The following is a 22,077-nucleotide window of genomic DNA, read 5'->3' as shown; positions in this document are numbered from 1 at the left end:
ACCAGCAAACTATAAATCAAGTACTGCAACAAAGGGTGGTGCTTTTTCTTCTTCTTTTTCAAGATTGATAGCACTTGTCTATTGTCCTGTAGGAGATCCAGGTGACAGAGGGATCGATCAAGAGAAATAAGCTACTTATTATCATTATCATTTTCAGGTTAAATCAGCACCAAGGAAATTGGACAATGATTAGGCATTTATTACATAGAGTTAAGAATTCGCTGGTAAATTCAAAACTCAACAATCCTGAGCGCCTATGTAAAGTTAAAACAAAGATAACTGGATCACTTTGTAACTCTAAGTAAACTACAGCAGCAATGCTTTAAGTCTGACATCATTAAAAAGTAACAGATGCTGGCCCAGATTCCTTGACAATTAAAGAAAAAAGAAAAAAGAATTTTACTCCAAATGTTAACATGTGCCAAAAAGTCGGGTTTTTTAAAAAACTTTCAACACAAAAATACTCCAATACTAAATTGTTTGGTAAAACCAAGTAAAAACATTTCTCTTTCGTCAGTATTTCTGGGTTAAAGAATGAAAAATAAAACCAAACACTTATTTTGTAGCACCAAAATTATGGCAGTTATGGTTTTTTAAAGTGTCGAAATAGTTGATTATCTGTCCAGCCCATTTTTTTTTCTTAAAACCTTTGAGAAACTATTTCTGCTATTCTATTGGAGTCAGATTGCCAGTTTTTGGTTTATTTTACATTATTTAAACTAATAGAAACTGATCAAAATTAATTTTGTCCATAGTTTTTCCGAGCAACTTAGTAGGTTTTTGCTTGTTTTTAAGAGTTTTACGGCGCTTGCAACACAATTTATCAGCGCCAGTAAAAACGATGAAAATGGGACAGTAAAAAGGTCTAGAATTACAATTAATAAAGCACCCAAGAAAAGGTAAGACAAAGGTAAATTGGTACAAATAGGAAGCAGATGTAGATTCCAAGAGCACACTATCTCTGTACTTAGTTTGAGATCAGCTAAAAGTCTCATCTAGACACAAGCTCAAGACCCCGCCAAGAGGAACATGCTCAATTGTTTACAAATCATAAATATGCAAAAGGAAAAATAATGCAGTGCATAACAGAGAGATGATTTACAAGGAAAAAAATATCATCTCCCAAAACTAACTATACATTTGACTGTTTCCCTCCCAGCCAGGGCCAGGACAAAACCAAGTAATCTCATTCCAAGACAAAGACAAAAAGCAAGTTGGAAATAGATATAGGGGAAATAGAAGAAACAGTACGAGCCTCCCTAACCACTGTGGAAGGTCAGGAACCCCACCCAGTACCAACTTATTATTGGAGTATTTTTGTGGCAAATGTTACAAAGACGACCTTTTGGCACAGCTTGATGTCAGGTTTGCTGCAGTGCACAAAGGTGATTCAGAAAAGAACATCATCTCCCATGGAACATGACATCAGAAGAAGTCAAACCGTCATCTCAGCTCTCAAAAACAAGGACAGAGAAAGGGAATTGGGCCACTGATAAAAGGGTGTAAAGGTATACGATAAAGCAAGAGTGACTCAAAGTCAGATCAACGAACCCTCCCAGCTCGTGCAGACCTGGCTACTGCGCAATCACTCGCCTACAAAGTGAGAAAAGCCTATGACAACAATGAGAATAACGAAAACTGGGGTGATGAAGATCAAATTCATTATGTATAGATTCTTCACTGTAACATTTATAAAGTGATTGCTGCGTTGACCAAACTTGATAACAAATGCTGCAAGTATGAAATAGTAACATTTCCAAAAAAAAAAAAGAAAAAGATCATTACAATTGGCTTTAGGAAATGGATAGAAAAAAAACAAAATCAAATATGTGATGCTAAGTGGGACGAGAGAATCATCATGGGGATAAATGTCGCAATGAGATATTTTAATGTACAAAAAGAAAAACTGTCACCGACAAAGTAAAATATTGTTGCAATAAATAATTCTTTTTAACTTTTAGATAAATTTATAAAACTACTTTGATGACAAAAAATCATTATTTTTCAAAGTCAACCAATGCCTGTATTTCATTTTTCCCCTTCTGAGTTTTTGAGATAAATATATTTTTTCAACAACAGTTTATCTCTGTCAGTGTCAGAGGTGTATATATATAAGCAGTATCAAATTTATTTACATTTAGAAAATATACACATTATCAGTAGTTCTCTATTAAAAAAAATATACAATAACATGTTTATAAAATGTGAAAAAGAAGAAGGGATGATAGGAAAAAAAATATTTACATCATTTAAAAGAGACTATTTTGTATGAAATATACCGTAATTACCTAATATCACAACAACCACAACTTCATTGTTTGATTTCATCTAGATTTCACTCCAATCTTTTTAACATCTTTTCTTAGCATCTGAATCTATGAACAAATTTTTAAACATCATGTTTTGGTGTGTTCTCGCAACAGCTCACTAATATCTGGAATAATTTACAACAATATCATACACATATCTTCAACATCAAAATCTTATAATGTATCACTTGTTTAATGATGCATGCAATTTTTGTAAATTCTATCAGCACCAGGGAAAAGGAAAATGATAAGATGGTTACAAGACTTCTCCAGCATTCACAAGTACTGTAGAATAAGCGAGAAACTGTAGACTAAATCATAAAGGGAGAATCAGCAATGCATCCATGAGTCTGGTTTGTGACTTACTCAAAAGCCTTATCCTGTTTTCTTCTCAACAAATTCCTAGGGACTGGAAAAAAACTAACGAAGTAGTCATATTCCTAACTAAGGACAGAGTCATATGGACTGATACGCAAATAAAGAAATGTAGAAACTATAGCAAGCATCTTCCTCAGAATCTCTCTGAATCTTTACATCCTTTCAGTAATACAAAATCTTAAATTGCATGCATCAAATTCAAATATTTAACCCTCTCGTGTTCAGATTCTTTTTGGGGGAGTAGATAATGAGTTCCCTATATGGCCATGTCAATCATGTAGACATCCTTTGATGATATAAGCCTACTCTTTGATATCTGTAGTCGCCTTTTCGTTTTCTACGGTCACTCATGGCTAAACTCCGCCCAGAAACGATTTCATAGGTCCGTCCATCACCAAATTTCAAACTTTTGTTCTCGTGAGTTCATAAGTTTTTTGACCGAAGAACGATTGGCTACTGAGCATCTTGACCCTTCAACGATTGGTCGTTCTGGCAGCTCACGTGTCAACAGCTGTCAACAATGAATTGAATCATCGTCGATGCAGTGGAAGACGGCCATGGAATAGTTGCGTCACATCGCCACGTTGTTGAATAAATTATCCAGGCATGGTCGATAGGTAAAAAAGCCAAATTATGTTCTAGTTACATTTGAAACAAACAAAGTTTATCACTGATCTCGTCTCTTTGAGATATAAAGAATGATATAAAAATCAAGAAAATCGGCCGATAAATAAAGAAGTTGCTAAAAAAAGCTAAAATAAACAAAAGCAATTTTTAAAATCAAATTTATTCGTAAAACAGTTGGTTTTCAACCGATTTTTATGAGACAAAGACCAATGTACTTCTTTTTTCAAGCTGATTTCAGCAATGTGACTTTCAAATTCCTCAGAATTATATTTTTTACTTTTAGATTTTAGCTTTTAGGCCTACTCAATAAGGTGTTATATTCATTGCATAACAATAGCGTAATACATCGACGTGGAGAAGCGTCTTTGTTTCGGCCAGCTGGATAGATAGCCTGTGATTGGTCGAAGACTTTGAGATGCTTGATTCACAATTCTACACGAACGGACCCCAGCGGTCTATCAAAGAGGTGTAACAAATTTATTTACCGACTATTTAGCTTGGTGCTAAAATTACAAAGTAATAATTTCTCATCAGAAATAATAACTCTGAAGTTCCTATCTCTTTATTACAATAAAATTGATACCTCGAATGACAAAATCGACCCACAAATAAGGAATAAATTATTATTCATAATATTTTTAAAAGTTTACAATAATGGTCTTCAAAGTCATTTTTCATCACCAAAGTCGTAATTTTTTACCGATTTTTACTAAACAAAGTGCAATGTCAATGATTTTCACCCGCAAATAAAATAGGATTTAAATCGCAATTTCTGAAACATATTTTCTTTTCTGTCGGCAAATTTATAAAAATCAAAGCTGAAAACACCCTGCGGCAGTGACAGGGCCTGTCATTTCCTTCACAACGATTGGATTTTACTTACTGAGGCCAGTCTTGACTACCCCGCCCATGAATATTATGCCGTTGTCGGTTTTTGTCGGGTTGAATCTTAAAGAGTTAAACCAGATAAAGTGAGAAATGCTGACTAAAATTCAAAATTCAACCAAAATTAATTTTAAATGTTAAAGAGATTGAATTGAAAGGAATGGAGAAGATCAAAGATTAGATCAAACAATAAAATCACCTTAATCTCAAGAAAACAACTTTTGATACAACTTCAGGGATGTAAATGCAAAGTTGAAAAAAATTCTGAAATTCTGCGAGCTCATTTCAATAGTCTAAACTCCAAGTGACACACCAGGAATGAGGTGATAAATGGCCTTGTGATTGTGACAACATTTTTAGGACTTTTGAGTGATAAGTCTCAGAATAAAATCTAAATTATTTTGTTTATGGATGGATTTTAATGATTTATGTCTCCTTTTTGTCAGAAGGAAATACCATTATTTGGTGTTGTTCATGCTTAAAGCAGTGCCCATTTAGTATTATCCGGATTAAACAGGGTTAAATTAGTTTGGGATACTGAAAAAAATCAGAATTTTGGAATTCTTAACTTATTTTCACTGCACGTAATCCAACACCTAAACTTTTATATCAAAATTATATTCAGGTCAAAATATTACCCCAATGACTAAATGAATCTGACAATAATAAAAACTCGTACTCAAATTTCAACAGTCAACAGCCATTACTAAGGCCAATTTTGAGATTGGAAAGATGGTCACCTCCCGATATTTATCATTTTCTCAGGCCCCAAACCCTTCTGCTAATAACAAAGGCAATAAGAAGTACATTACAATTAAAATACTACATTAGGTTTAGAATCGTGTTAAAAGCCCTTTACTTTATTGGTGTAGCTTTCAATGAGAACAAACAAATTTGATTTTTTCCCCCACCACAGTCAAACGTTCGTGGCAGTCTCAACCAGAAATGAGACCCCATAGAAATTTCTCATAAAGACCAAGGCTAAGGGAAATGTATCTTCAGACTCATTATGACTGAAATGAATTGCAACACACAGGAATTACTTACAGAAACAGAAATACATTCCAATTGAGCCTTAGGAAGAAAGTGTAACAACAACTCAGAACTCAGTCATGAATACTCGATATATATCCACCATCTTCTACTTTCGATTCTGCAGCCCATGTTTTGCTTCCGGTAAACTAAAAATAACCCTCCTTGTTTACACAACAGATGTGAATCTAGTTCCGAATTAAAATTAGGAAAATTCGGAAATTCGAACGCTATCAATCCTTAGTACTTCCGAATTAAAATTCGGAAGCTGTCGTGGAAATAAGTTGAATGGTTAAATACACGTATAATCATAACTGACACAACAGTAGTGTATATTAAGTGTTTCAGTACATTGAAAATGGATATTCACTACAAATTCTCTATATGTACAGCAGTATCTCTTATCACAAGAGTTGTTGGTAGTGAGGTATTAAGAAATATTTAAATTGTTTGGGGAAGCTAGAAAATGTCTGAAAATAGGAAATCCTAATAATTCTGAAAGATTTACATCCCTGCAACTTGCAACCCTGTTTCTTTCTATAATTCGGTTAAACTTAATTCATTCAGTTCTATGGCAATGTTGAAGATCATAAAATCAATAGTTTACATTAAAACAACCAGTCATCTGCTGTACTCTGAAAAGACATGTATTTAAAAATTTGGCCGGGAAACTTGTCCTTTAAATATCGATCTATTTAAAGGACACTCATCTTGGCAAAAACTCTCAAACATGTGACTTCTCAAAGTCTCCTTAAAGTCCCAGATTTGAGAGAATTTGCCAAGATGAGGGTCATTTTAATCTATCAATATTTGAGGAATAAATTTTCCAGCCAAAATTTTAAATACTTGCTATTTTTTAAAGAGTATGACAATTGTGACTATGACAGTCTCAGAAAAAAAACAAAAAAAACAACAAAGTATAAAATGGTTCGGGCTCAAAATCCTTCTTTTTACTTTTATTATTAAGTATAATTATCAACAGGCTAAGGAATAAGATTAACCCCGAAATCGCAGAAGAACAATATGGATTCCAACCTGACAGAGGGACAAGGAACGCAATATACCTCCTCCGTGTTTTAAGTGAAAGAGCTATACAGGTTCAGACCCCACTATACCTCTGTTTTGTCGACTACAAAAAAGCTTTTGATAGAGTACGCCACGAAGAAATACTAAAACAACTGCACTCCATTGGCGCTGATGAGAAAGACCTCAGACTCATGCAAACATTATACTACACCCAGCAGGCATCTATCAAAATCGGAAACTCTACAGGAAATTCCATTCCTATTAAGAAAGGAGTCCGTCAAGGGTGTGTTGCCTCACCAGATCTGTTTAATCTATACCAAGAAACAATCATGAGGGGCATAAATAATATGGAGGGAATAAAAGTGGGAGGTCACAACATAAATAATATAAGATACGCAGACGATACGGTACTCATTGCAACATCAGAAATCCAACTTCAAAAGATTGTTGACAAAGTGGTAGTAGATAGTGAAGCCAAGGGAATGGAAGTGAATATCACCAAAACGGAATGCATGGTAATACAGAAAAACCCCGAAAACAACAACACCTGCAATATAACGATTCACGGCGAGCAACTTACCAACGTAGAAAGTTTTAAATACCTAGGTTCAATAGTGACAACAGATGGAAGATGTAACCGAGACATACGAGCAAGAATAGCTCAAGCCAAACAGGCCTTCATGGACCTGGGAAACATTTTGAAAAACAAACAGATGTCGTTCGGGATTAGATTCCGAGTCTTGAAGTGCTACGTGTGGCCAATCTTGTTATACGGATGCGAAAGCTGGACTACAAATGCAGAAACACAAAAGAACATTGAAGCTTTTGAAATGTGGTGCTTGAGAAGGATGCAGAGAATACCGTATACTGCACACAAAACGAACGAAGAAGTGCTAAAACAAACATACCAACAAAGGAAACTAATGCCCTTAATAGTGGATCGACAACTATCCTTTTTCGGACACATAGTAAGGAAAGATAAGAATGAATACCTGGCAAGTTGTGGAAAAATATCTGGTAAACGCGCCCGGGGGAGACAAAGAAAAACACTCATAGACCAACTGAAGGGCTTCACCAGCCTAACAATCCAAGAGCTGTTTGAAAAGGCAAGAGACAGGGAGGAATGGAGAGAGATAATTCATGCAGTATCCGAAGCCTGGACCAGGCATGGAACCTAGAAGAGAGAGAAGAAGGGTATTGGGCCCTTAGTCCTCTGTATTATTTTCATCTTATTGGATACTGTTAGATTCATTTTATTTCCAATACTTTTTACAGTCCATAGCTTCGAACAGCTTGGTAACTTGGTAAGTTTTGTGTAATGAGTCCAAAAAACCTCCCCCAAATAAAGATCTCAATTTCCCAATTTCTAAAATTAAAGTCATTTGTTGTTCCATCTGGACTCATTCGCCAATGATAAAATTAAAACAAATATTTGACAGTATATACTATATATATATGAAATATTTACATGTTTATGTAATGAAGTTGTAATGTACATCAAATGCGCAAATAACAAAGAAAGAACACTTGTGTATGTAACAATCAACAATCTTTCAACTATCACTTCAAACAAATAAAACGAAGTATGAATGAAATAATATTTAAAAACTAGTGTATGAGATAAATAAACAAAAGTAAAAACAGTTTAAAACAAAATCACAAAACATGATCACTTTCACTCTAGTAGGTAACAGAAAATAGAAGAAACATTTCCTCTCCTTTTTTTCACTCTGAAGAACATCTGCTATCACATCTGCTGACCCTGATAACGAGAATGCGCCAATCATGACAGTCAAAGAGCCATGTTAAATAACAATTCTCTGCTATGCACTCATAAATATTAAAGTAAAACAAGTGTCTCTATTTCAAATACAAAATGCATTGAAATCCTTTCAATGAGTAGATCTGCTAATAATAGATATTGATTTATAAACAGACACAATTCTTCTCCCCATCTTTCTGATGTAACCTTCATCATCTTATCAAAAAAACAAACACAAAAACTATTCTTGTGATGTTGACGTTCTAGTTTAAAGCAAAAGAGCTAATGTAACTCTTCGCTTCTGTATTCTACAATAGGATTTCTGTGGCCCCCCATGTGTGAACCTGAGAAGCCACTTTATCCCAAAAAATGGGTTAGTGTAATGAATATATCACTCTTAAGTCATATTTTTTTCTTCAAATTATTCAAGTTTTGAAAATTATGTATTAAAAAAAACTTGTTACATTTTCTCTGTATACAACTGCTATTCCAAATTTTGTTTTCGTAAAATTTATGTCAAATTTTGTCAATTGTATTCAAATGAAGGTTATCAGATTCAAGTATGGGTCCACAGCTTTTATTCTTTTAAATTATCTTTAGAATATATTCATCCACCTCACACTTCAATTTTGCGACCATCATGGCTTCTAATAATCTTGTACAAAATGGCCTTTATACACCATCAAAACTGTGCTAATGAGTCACTGCTGCTATCTTAAGGAAAAGGCTGTATGAATATACACATTGCTAAGTCAAATACAGTCTTTTTCCTTACAAAGGCAGACTAATTTTCTCTGTAAAGATCAAATGTTTCATTAAAAATATTTTGTACATTCCGTTTATGGTGAGTTTTAACATCGTAGAAATTGTTTCCTTTGTTTTATATAATGACTGACCATAGTAAAAGCAAGATTTTTCACAAAGTTCAGATTTGATCAAATGCATTACTTTCCAGTGAGTTTGGATGAACCCTGATAAGTAAAACATCACATAATTAATATATATATATATATATATATATATATATATATATATATATATATATATATATATATATATATATATATATATATATATATATATATATATATAATATATATATATTAATTATGTATCAATCCACTATTAAGGTGACCACTGTGAAATGCACCAATTGGAGGACCAAGCATATGTCTTGTTCAAATTGATTAAACTGTTCAATCTTTGTTCAAATGAGTATAGTTTGATGCCCTACAATGATTTATGAACACAATTCTGATGCTTGATGATCACAATGGTATATAGAAAATTACTCGGTCCCCCTAATGTTTTACTAAGTGTTTCTGTAGCTTTAAGGAGACATTTGGTAAAAACATGTTTTTAGGGAGACCACATTAAAAAACCCTTTTAGGGAGCCCAGTATATGTTTATATATGTGTATACCTAAGAGTGCATTTTCAAGTGAGCTACCACCAAATTGTCTAAAATAAAGTAAGTCCTTAAGATTAAGAGCTTCATGGCCATAGTGTCGAAGCTTATCCCAGTGTGCGTAGAGTGAAGAGGCCGAGCAACGCATTTACTAACTCCTAGGAAGGTCCATCCCTCAGAAGGGGCGCTCAGGGAAATAACCTGGGACTCAAACACGGCAAAAAATATTCCCAGTTGCTCCGTGCGCCATTGTTTTTGCAGTCCCCGACCCCTTTAGAAACCTGACGACCCAGGTTAAGATCAGAGATAGAAGGGACCAGGCAGAGGAGTTTATTTGTTGTTGTTATATACCACTGAATGGACTTGGTTTGTTTTGTTTTGTTTTTAAGGGTTTTACGGCGCTTGCAACACATTAAGGTCATATCAGCGCCAGTAAAAAGGAAGAAAATGGGATAGTAAAAAGTTCTGGAACTACAATTAGAGCACCCAAGAAAAAGTAAGGCAAAGGGGATTTGTTTCAAATAGGAAACAGTAGATTCCAAGAGCCCACTATCAAAGTACTTAGTTTGAGATCACCTAAACGTCTCATTCAGACACAAGCACAGGTCCCAACAAAGAGAGATACACTCAAATGTTTACAAAGCATAAATAATATGTAAACAAAACAATAAAGAGCATAACAGACAGATGATTTACAAGGGAAAAATATAATCTCCCAAAACTCGAACTATACATTTGACTGTTTCCCTCCCAGCCAGGTCCTGGACAAAACCAAGTAATCCCATCCCGAGACAAAGACAGAAAACAAGTTGGAAAACAGACATAGGGGGATAGAAGACGCAACGAGTACGTCCCTGCCCATTATGGGAAGTCGGGAACCCCACCCAGTGAATGGAGTTGGATGGATAGGACAGCAGATCTGATGGACACAATGAACGGCTTCAATCAACATCTCATTCACTTTAACTTGCACAATGCTTGCTTTGGTTTCGTGGTAGACAGTTCGTCTGACGCCCGAGTTGCCAGGGTTCGAATCCATATTTGTGGCAATGCAGAGTCATTGTAAAAGTTTCATTTACAGTCTCACTTGTGTTAATTGGAGTACGTTACTGAATTGTAACAACGTTGTTCGTGTCCATATAAATGTACTACCAGCTGCACGTTGAGCTCATTGTGGGTTTTATGATACATCAAGCTCGTGTAAAATTACATTTACATTTGACCGAAAAATGATACATAACGATAGAAGTCTACAAATCATATTGCAGGTTTATTTCAGTTCCAAAAGCCATCACAAACATTCATCCACTGTATCACATAAGTCTTTGGTCACCAAATAAAAGCATGAAGTTTGTTATGTGTACAGTGCAACACAAAAGGATAGAAACAGTTTTACTGATAAAACCCTCAAATGGTAACAAACCAATATGTTGTTGCTGGTAAGTTGCTTAATTGCATTTGTTAAAAAGCATAAACTGTGAAGCAAAAGTGTTGAAAATCGTTTGAATAAAGTTTAATGCAAAAAAAATAATTCTTAAGCACTTTATGCCGTTCTAAGCTGTCGTTGCTGCATTTTTTTTCATTATTAATTATTATTATTCTGATTAAGGATGAGGGGATAAAGAAAGAATGAAATTAAATGCACAGAGGTGTCATTTCTTGACAGTCACCTCTAAAGATTGCAACTCTTAAAATTATCATAAAAAGAATAGTGAAATTTTACATTAGGTATCTAGAAAATGCTGAACATAAAGCTACATTGGCCAATTAAGTTAGGGTTAGTAGAAAGACTTTTTATTCTGCCATATCTGATTCTTTCAGATAGTTCTACATAGCTGCCAACTTTTCAAAAATAAAATAAGGAACGCTCATTTGGCCCGGGATGAGGGGGGATGTGTGCCGAAGCCCCGCCCCCCCCCCCCCCCCCCCCTTCATCGAATCGCAACATATAAAAGTCAGCCTTTTTAATTACTATTACTAACACTAACAAGTTTGAGATGACAGAGGCTAGTCCAAATGTTGCTCAATTATCGGGTTTAGTACCAGCACATTTGAATCGTTAAAATGACACTTTCCACAATGATTGTTGTTTTGTTTTTAAGGGTTTTACGGCGCTTGCAACACATTTAGGTTATATCAGCGCCAGTAAAAAGGAAGAAAATTGGATAGTAAAAAGTTCTAGAATTACAGTTGAAGCATCCAAGAGAAAGTAAGACATAGGGGAACTGGGAACAAATAGGGATCAGATGTAGATTCCAAGAGCGTATCACCAATGTACTTAGTTTGAGATCACCTATAAGTCTTATCCGGACACAAGAACAAAATCCAACAAAGAGGAACACACTCAAATGCTTACATTATACATTAAAAAATAACAAATATAGTAATAATACATAACAGAGAGATGATTTACAAGGAAAAAAATATCATCTCCCAAAACAATAAATATGCATTTGACTGCTTCCCTCCCAGCTAGGACTCCGGCGAGGGCCAGGAAAAAAACAAGTAATCTCATTCCAAGACAAAGACTGAAAGCATGTTGGAAAACAGATATAAGGGGATAGAAGACACAGTGTGTACCTCCCTGCCCGCTATGGGAGCTTTCCACAATGAGATCAAAATTCAGAACGGACAATATAAAGAAAGAATTCAACTGCCTCAACTTTGATAAGGACCAATACACAAGAAGCACAATTGTAAAATAAATGAAATAACTTAAGATGGTTAGAAATGCATAACTACCAACCTGGTACATCACTTGAGAGGGCGTTTTGGGGTAAAAATTAGGTGAGTTCAGATAAAAAGTAGACGATTGCATATATGTTTTCTTTCATGCAACATAATGGTCTTTAAGTAGTATACTATAATAGTAGTTATAGTAAAATGCACCTCTAAATATTAGAGAATTCCTACTTCTTTACTTTGACAAGATAAACACACCTAAAAATGGAGTATACTTATTTTTCTTGAACCTAAACCGTTACAAAAAAATTGTAAAATAAATGAAATAACTTAAGATGTTTAGAAATGCATAACTACCAACCTGGTACATCACTTGAGAGGGCGTTTTGGGGTAAAAATTAGGTGAGTTCAGATAAAAAGTAGACGATTGCATATATGTTTTCTTTCATGCAACATAATGGTCTTTAAGTAGTATACTATAATAGTAGTTATAGTAAAATGCACCTCTAAATATTAGAGAATTCCTACTTCTTTACTTTGACAAGATAAACACACCTAAAAATGGAGTATACTTATTTTTCTTGAACCTAAACCGTTACAAAAGCTTGCTTGAAAAAAAAAAATTAAAATCAGATGAAGATGTTTTTAAAGGGATTAAATTTATATATTTCATAAATTAATAAAGGGAAATAATCATTGTCATCTTTAATCAATATAAGCAATTGATTTTCTTATTGAATACCTTCCAATCAAAAAGGTGGATTTAATTTTATTCTTAATTAAAATAATATTTGTAACAAATAGTGAAAGTATCAATACTGTCTTAGAATATTCAAAGTATATCGAGGCTAACATCCATATCCTATGCAAATCTCCAATACATTATGAAAGGTTTGAGTAAAATACAGGCGTCATATAAACGAATGGAACTTTTTTAATTGTTGAAAATCATTTATGATAGAGGCATAATTCAAATTAAAGAGCTACACAAATGGAGATTATGCTCTCACTGGACACCAATAATAATGATAATAATAATAACAACAATAGTAGTAGTAGTAATAGTAATAATAATGGATCAATAATAATAATTCATTAGGCTCACATGGCTTTTTTACCACAAATTAGTCAAAAATTACAAAATACGGATTTTGAACTAAAAATAAGCACTTACGGACTCAGGAAGTCAAATACGGAACAAATCCGTTTTTAACAGAACGGTTGGCAGCTATGGTTCTACAAAGCATTTGTCTCTCAAGCTGAGCAAATGAATGTTCATATAATATAAAAAAGGATATTGCAATGATGAACAGATTGTACTATATAAAGATAAAACGTTTTTGTAAACCCCCAAAATATGTCAATAACACTATACAATACAATGAATGTAATACAAATCAAATTCATGATTGTCATTACACCGATTGAAACGCTCTTTCCCTTCTATATTTATTTCTTTCATTAAAAATCTTTGTCTTCACCAAACTAATTAGTGTACCTTCAGGGATTCCTTTTTGTGAAAATACCCTGTGGTGTTTTAAGAACAGAATAATTTCAGACTTTCTAGGTAATGATCCCCTTGAACCATGTGCTGAAACATCTTCGACAAAGTTTTTAAAATATGACTTGACTCTATCTGTATCCTCATCTGACCATGACATGTATCTCCGATTTTTGCTTGAATTCCTCTTGGGTTCAGTTTGTTTTGAAGAACACGTAAGCTGATTTGGCACTCCTGCTTCACCATCAAATATTTCTTCTTGATTTGCAGCTGTTACTATGGATGTTCCAAAATTTGCATTTGAGTCTCTATTCACTACAGAGTCATTTGTTTCAATGTTACAATTTCCTTCCCCAGTGACCGATGCTGAGTTATCAATTTGACCCAAAAAATGACCAACTTCTGTTATTTCTCGTATTGCAAGTGGACACTGATAAATGTTTTGATTGATTGATTCACTGTGTCCCATATGTCGATAGAAGACATCTCTCTCGTGTTGTGGGACATCAAGTAAGGCAAATAATGTCGAAGCTCGGTGCCTGAATTTATCAGCTATTAACAACTGGGGTTTCTCTAAATCCTTTACTAAGGAAGTGACATATTTGATGGCAATGTAACCACTTACATGATCTTTGGATATTCCTGTATTTGGAAAAAGAAATGGGTTGTCTGAAATATCAACAGCTTTACGCTCCTGTGCAAGTTTCCTTAAAGGCTGAATTGTGTCATTGGGTATCAACACAGGGACCAACATTTTGCTTCCCTTTCCAGACTAATAGGCCAGCTTATACTTCTCAAGTAACGCTTTTTCCAGAGGATCAGTGACATGTTGTACAAGCTGGGGATCAACCCATACACCTGAATCTGCATCATTCCAGTCTTTTAACAACATCCTTGCGGGTTCTCCGCCTCTCCTCGCATTAAACATTGTAAGCCTAGCTACGATGACATTGCGAAGCCTAACAAACATATGTGAATCAAATAATTGATAATCATCCTCACAAATACGGACCATCTCTTCAGTAATAAATTGCCGTAGCTTCTTTATATCATTCTCTAATGGCATCTCTTTGGGTTTTCTCAAATTTGTTCTCTTTGCTTCACATTGAACTCTGGCTGTAAAAAAAATACTATCCCAATTATAATCCAGGACAGCTTTGAACAAATCTATCTCTGCGGATTCTTCCATTTTGTTTTGCATTATATATTCCCCTTTTAAGAAATTAATTAACTTTTTCAATATAAATCCAATTGAAAGCTTCAAGCCTGCTTTCAATGTCCCATCCTCTTTCAAAGTCATTTCAGAAATGGTTTGCGATATTTCATTAAAGTTACAACGCTTCACCACGTCCTCTCCAGAGAAAGAAGGTTGATTTGTTCTCTTCCTAGTTTTTAAAATCAAATTTCCTAAGATGTGTAAATCACTCATTATAACTTTTCCCTCCTTCTTTGAACTTTTACTCCACAATTTTGTTCCTAACAATACTATAGCTTTGTCTGATCGACACAAATTTCCCACTTCATCATTCCGAAATTTGTCAAGAATATTCTCCTTTATTTCTTTACTTGCATTGGGAGCCACGGGATAAAATTTTACAACCCCAGTACACAGAGCATGCTCAGTACTACATTTCTTTTTGTGTTCATAAACCCTTCGTCCAGAGTAAAACCCCTTACAGCCAGCACACATAACAACTTCATGTGACCCTTGTGCTCTCTCACGCATAACTATTGAATTGTTTCTAGTGTTTGAATAAAAAATGCCCTTTTTCTTGAGATACTCCATTGTTCTATCCCTTTCCTTTACAGGCTGTTTCATGGCCTCTGTAACTTCTGTCTCATCTTTGTGTTTCCTCATCAAATGCCTTGAGAGTTTTGTTTGCAACTGTCCACAGTATGGACAGGGTCTCCTTGGCTTTTTGTATTTCTCTGGAAAAAAAAAGAAGAAAATAAAGCACATCATGCTATGAACTATGAAAATAAATCAATAGACAGATCGTATGCACATCAGCTACATGACAGCGATAGAGAGGAATAGCATTCCAAATATTTAAGGCCTGGACAAGTAACTGTCATAATTCCTTCTTGTTATATACTTTTCTACCATCTATTCCTTTGGAAGAGGTATGTTAGATTTGTGGAGACCTCTGCCACATAACAAATCCAGTGAAAAGACGCCATATTTTTGTTTTGAAATAGAAATAAATAGATCAATCCACCCACTTCACTGGGTTCAGGGTTCCCTCTTCATTATAATCAAAATATGAACATAAATCGGAATAGTAACACATTGAAGTCTCATCTGAATACATAGATTGTCCTTTGTTGTTTCAGCGAATAATCAGACAGAATGTCAAAAGAATTTTAGGTTTTTCCCCAACCACCCCTTGGAGGTATCAGTATCAGCGGAATGGTAAGCGTCATGTTTTTTACGTTGAGCAACAAAATTTACTCCAAATGCTTCACTCGACCCAGGCGGAAAAGCAATCAAGAATAGACCCAAGTCCTATCCAAAGACTAACATTTCATTTAAGTTTATTGTAGGCCCTTGGCCAATCGACAAAATTCAATTCACATAAATTATTTACAACAATCAGAAATTAATTATATCAATAATAGTAATAGAATGCAATGAAGGCAATATCATAATAATAATAATAATAATAATAATAATAATAATAATAATAATAATAATAATAATAATAATAATAATAATAATAATAATAATAATAACAGTAGCGGCAATAAGTAACAATTAATATAGTAACAAAAGTAATAATAGACTATAGTTCATAGTCATAACAATCACTTTCTTTGTCATTGAGGGAGTGAGAAAACATCACCGGCTGGCAGAACAAACAGCCGACATCAATCAAACGTCCTCCAGACCGGTTGAGCATCGGCTTCATTAATTCCTTAAAGACTTCCCCCCAACTGCCTGAACGATGCTGATGCCCAGACAACTTAATCCTGATTTATATTTTGTGGGAATGAAATATGACATGTATATGCCATAAATATTTCAATAACAAACACACTGTTCAGATAGAAAATATTTGAGTCTTGCCTTTGTTAATTGACACAGGTAAGTTAGGAAAATAAATGCTAGTAAAAACGATCAGCAAGTTCGTGAACACTGCTTCTCAACTCGAACATATGTTTTCATCAAATCTACACACATCATGTTGTGAGCTGAATTTTAATGATCTCAGTTGTCATTGAAAGGAAACCCAAGAATTTTAGAATAAAGAAAAATATTGAACCTGGAAGTCAAAAGGGTTTGTAGCACAGCAGACATTATCAAAGTATAATTTTAGTACCGACAAATTAAAAAGAAAATGTGCTTTTCTTTAAATGCTCCCAATCATCATATAGTGTTTAGGTTGCAAGATTAATAAAAATGTTATCTACTCTGATTCTCGTTAAGTTTCCAGCTGGTCTGTGAAAAAAAGCCTTAAGCATCATAGAAATACAAAGAAACAGTTTTAATATATAGATGGGTTGTAACAAAAAAAAACCATTTTAACACTTACAATACAAGCAATTTAAGTCTATTACAGACAAAAAAAACCCCAATAAAATAAACATGAACATTTTTATGGCTGGTTTCACTGATATCACTCACACATTGGGGTTTCAGATTCTAAGATGTCCACCCTATCAAATTTGGATTTGTGCTTGTTATGTAAATGGTAGCGTATTTTGCGACGCAGCACTGCCAAAACAGAAAAAAATGCAATAACACAAATGCAGCACCATGGAGGGAGTGGAAGTTTTCTTTTAAAAGGAATGGGTAAATTAAAATTGATCCCACAAATATCAAAGGAGAAGAATGACAAAAAAATGACTCACCATTGCACGTAACACGTTGGTTTGCAAGTGTATAGCATTCGGGTTGAACCTGGGTCCCAGACTGGCAACGAGGTTCAGTCTGTGATAGTTGTGGATGAGGCTCTGACTGAGTTGGGGAATGAGCACTAGGTTCCAAAGACAATGATGTACTCAGCATTGGGTACCTCACAGAGTACGTAGAGGAATCAGACTCGGAGTCAGCAACAAAATCGGGACCCTGTATATTTTGTGGAAAAGATGACAGATCAATCAATTTATTCATGTTGACAATAAACATGAAGAGCCATTGTTTAATAATCCAACTAAACAATTAGCTGGTTAATAATGCAAGTATAATAAAAAAGAGTTGAGAAAGGCAGACATATTGTCTAAGTATTTAATATGTTCAACTGTGCTTGGATAAATATAGATACACCAACCAGGGTTTCAGTAAACCGTTTTTAACCAACTCTTTAAATCCTACACCAGGACCAACAACTACAAAACAATTTTTTATATCACTACGATTCTGGACATATAAACGGTTGTCATTGCAACAATATGAACTTCCTAACCTTGCAACTGCAATATAGTTAACAAAAAAAGTTGATAAATATTACGATGCAAGAGAATTTGGACAAAATGCGAGATCAAAAGTATAATCCCAACAGAAGCTATTTTAATTTTTCCTGGAAACGCATCATTTTCACATTTTGTCAAATAAAAAACAAACGACTTCAAATGTGAATGGCTCATCAATGAATATCACTTCAAAATATAACGAGGAAGGTTTAAAATAGTGTTATTGTTGGCGAAGTCCACTGCAAAGAAAAATTTTTAACAACAAAAAACTAGGAGATCTCACTGGTGTAAAACAGTGTTGTCCTTGTCCTGAAATATTGTATTGCGCCTAACAGACTGCAGGTCTCATCTTTTGTGGCAAATGTGTTTTGTCCACCACAAAATATGGTGATGTGAAGCATTTTGAGCATGGTGCCAACTGTGGATAAACGCTATACAAATGTTATGATTTTATTTTAATGTACATACTTACCACAAATGAATCATGTGATATGGAACTTTGTTCTGCATCACTTTCAGGCTCTGAGTTGGAGTCTATATAGAAAATAAAAACAACAAAAAAAAGCTGAAGACTATCATGTGCAAGTTTTTCTCTAAACTCTTAAACAAAAAATCATGCCATCTTGTGCTGTAAAAGGATTTTTTAAAAATTATTTACCTTATGACTATTGTCCTTTGGAAAAAAAAGAAAATTAAGTCCGAAACCTTCTGGCTATTTTCTTTTAAATTTCAAGAACGTCAGAGTTGGCAAGGGAGGACGGAAATATAATTCCAGAAACCAATCTGTCTATAATCATATCCATATGATAGTTTTTCGTTCAAGATTCAGGTACAGTCCACTTAGGATAATCGCAATACCTTGGGATCATCGAAAATGTTGGGATTAACCGAAATTCAGTTTCCTGTCCACTATTTCAACATTTTACACATTTATTGTCAACTCAAACCAGTAAATAATATTCTTAGTCCACCACATACAGAGCAATTTGATTGAAACAAAAACCATATGGCAGCCCCGTGTAGATTTGTCAACCAAAAGCAGCTATGAAGCAAGCCGATATCTTATTCAGATTGGAAGAAGTTTCAATCTTTTTTCTCAACAATTCAACATTTGTCAGAGTTAAAGAGATTAGCCTTAATGAGAGACAATAAGCTCTCACCAAACTCGTTGGTCACAATGCACAGTTGTTAATCCTAAAACAAAGGATATCGCTCAGTCTCTCTTTATAACTGTCATTTATAACCTGTTGTCAAGATTATGACCAGCCCCACCCCTCTTCTATTTAATGGCCACCGATGACGTCACAAACCCATACTGCAGAGCCCCGCCTTCTTTCGACTCTAACAGAGTGGTGACACACTACTGTAGCATTAAATCCTGCTCACTCTCGATTCTTCAACCTGTCACGATTTCATCCATGATGAAATTTAATCATGATATACTGTTTGATTTCTTGAATTTACCACTTTTTAAAAAACCGAAGTTTGTAGCAATTAACCAGTGACTTTTATATAGAATTATTTCCATTGCTTAGGAAATATTGTGATTAACCGAAAGTTGAGATTAAACGAGTTGCAATTATCCGGAGTGGACTGTAATAGTATTACACATCATGACTCAAAAAAAAAAAAAAAAAGCAAACTATGTGTACCTAAATGTTATTCATTTCCTCATCAAATTACATTCTTACCATTAACATCATAGATCACATCAAAAGGGTTGTCTGGATTGACAGCAAGACATTTTTCAGGATTTTTAAAGCTCAAATCTCTCTGATCTGAAGTTACAAAAGAAATAGCATATTCTCAACATTAAACTATGATTTTGTGATGGCTGTGATATGGCATACTGTATGCATAAAGCAAGATGCAAAGACAGGTTTAAGTTTAAATTATTTTATATTCTTTTCAAAAATCCATTCTAGTTTTGCCAAAATAAAATAAACACGAGAAGTGTTGAGTTGGATAGCGCTAAAACTAAAAGTAGTAGTGGTAGTAGTAGTAGTAGTAGTAGTAATCGACAGATCTTACTCACTAGTGTGAATCTACAGTCTACAGAAGTTCCCGAATTATCTGACTCCACTTCCAAATGACTGACTGACAAGTGACAATCATCAATCGGTGTGTGTGTGATTAGGTACTTTGGTAAACGTCCATTTGGCCCTCCAGCAGGGAGCCGATAAATGGCCTAGTGGCTGTGACCCGATTTTTTGGACTTTTGAGTGATGGGTCTCAGAAAAAGTTCCATAGATTTTTTGTTTATGGATGGATTTTAATGATTTATGTCTTATTTTCTTCAGGAGAAATTACTCTATCATTTGGTGTAGTTTATTTTAAAATCAATGACAATTTAGTATAACTTTTGATTATGGATAAAATAGGGTATAATTTAGCTTTGGATAATTAAAAGATTAGAACTTGGTAAATCAAAATTTCATGCTGGCACGTTTATTTAACATCTTAACTTTTTTATAAAATTAAATTCAGGGCAAAGTTGTATACCGCATCCATGAAATTCGTTCCAGTAAAATCCTTACTCAAATCTTAGCGGTCATTTTAGACCAGTTTTGAAATCCAAATGGCGGTTACTACCGGAAATGCAACAATTTTCAGGTCACAAAGTCCGTCAGTAAATAACAAAGGCAAATAGAAGACCATTTGTCAGCCTTTAAACTAACACAACTTTTTTTCTGCTTATCTGATTTTCACAATTTTGGTATCATTAGAATCGTGTTGAAAAGCACTTTAAAATGATATAGGTTTCATTGAGCTCAATCCAATTTGAATTTTTTACCAAAGTACCTAGTGTGATGTCTACCCTATTGAAAATCTTAAATCAACAGTGATGTAATAAGAATGGCCAATAACTTACCATTTAAATTATCTCGGTGTCTCTTCAATGATGCCTCCAGCATCAATTTACCCCACGATGCCATAGACGTCTAGTTTGGAACTCAGCAAGTGACGAAAAAATACTTGCGGCTATAGAGAGGACGTCCGTCGGCCACTCTCTTCGCAAGTCAGTAGTCAGTGGTTATCAGATAATCCTTGGTTCTTGAAAAATATAGAAACACAGCGGTTCATTTAAAAAGACTCTTTTGTAGATCAAGATATAATGTTAGGTATTGCACTTTAAAATCTCTTCAGACATAGAACGGGTCAACTTGACGTCTAGACCAAATCATTTCGAAGATCGATATGGCAACAGCAACGCCTGGAATGGAGGATTTAAATGCGGCATCTGACGATTCTACTGCTATGACAGAAGATGCTCCATTTCACGACGTCGAGATGGCTTCAACTGGCATCAGGCATCAACATGCTACTCAATAATGGGTTTGATGAAGCGTTTGACTAAGAACTAAAGGCCTAGCTGATAACTGATAACCACCTACTACTGACTTGCGGAGTGAGTAAGTGAGTGCCGAGTGCCTCTTTATGCGCGAAATTGACTAAACATACGTTTCACGAAAAAAAGAGTTACTATGTTTGCTTGTCTCTTGTCACCAAGATAAGAATCCGGACCAAGATTCGATAAATCTGTTTCTAAAAATAGATTATAATTCGTATATCTTGTTCATTCCTCAGTTCATCAACTTTCACACAATTTTATATTAGGTTTTCATTACTATAAAAATCCATATAATGCTCTAGAATTTTAGAGAAAATTTCGGAAAGATATAGTGCCTCACTATTGAAATATATCGATGAAAACACTGGTACCCCTATTGTACTTTTTTCAGGCGGTCACCTTATTGACTAACGTGAAAATTTAGGCATCTCTTCTTACTGTGGTGTTTAACAAATAACTTCAATACTATGATTTACAATTATATATCCTTGACGGTTGGGTTGACAACCTTAAACTAAAATCAGAAAAGTGAATGTGCTAGAGGTCAAATCAATAGGGAGACCGGATTTTGGTCTCCCTATTGGTAAAGTACTGTAAAATGAACTAATAGGGGTACCAAAAGTCTCCCTATCCGGTATTAATACATATATATATATATATATATATATATATATATATATATATATATATATATATATATCAT

At 34.4% G+C, this 22,077-nt stretch overlaps 1 protein-coding gene across 1 annotated transcript; it reads right to left on the bottom strand.

The window, feature by feature from the left end:
- Nucleotides 1-449: 449 nt before the first annotated feature.
- Nucleotides 450-21,922, bottom strand: LOC144980573 (uncharacterized). The gene is made up of 3 exons (XM_078928249.1): nucleotides 17,462-21,922; nucleotides 14,842-15,538; nucleotides 450-522 (listed from the first exon to the last, which is right to left on the bottom strand). The coding sequence occupies exons 1-3, from the start codon at nucleotides 17,736-17,738 to the stop codon at nucleotides 450-452; spliced, it is 1,047 nt and encodes a 348-aa protein (XP_078784375.1). The 5' UTR covers nucleotides 17,739-21,922.
- Nucleotides 21,923-22,077: the final 155 nt, after the last annotated feature.

This window comes from Berghia stephanieae, chromosome 10 (genome assembly GCF_034508935.2).
Source record: "Berghia stephanieae isolate SIO BIC M18660-M18661 chromosome 10, UCSD_Bste_1.3, whole genome shotgun sequence".
NCBI classification, from domain to species: domain Eukaryota; kingdom Metazoa; phylum Mollusca; class Gastropoda; order Nudibranchia; family Aeolidiidae; genus Berghia; species Berghia stephanieae.
This window is presented reverse-complemented; position numbering and strand designations above follow the sequence as displayed.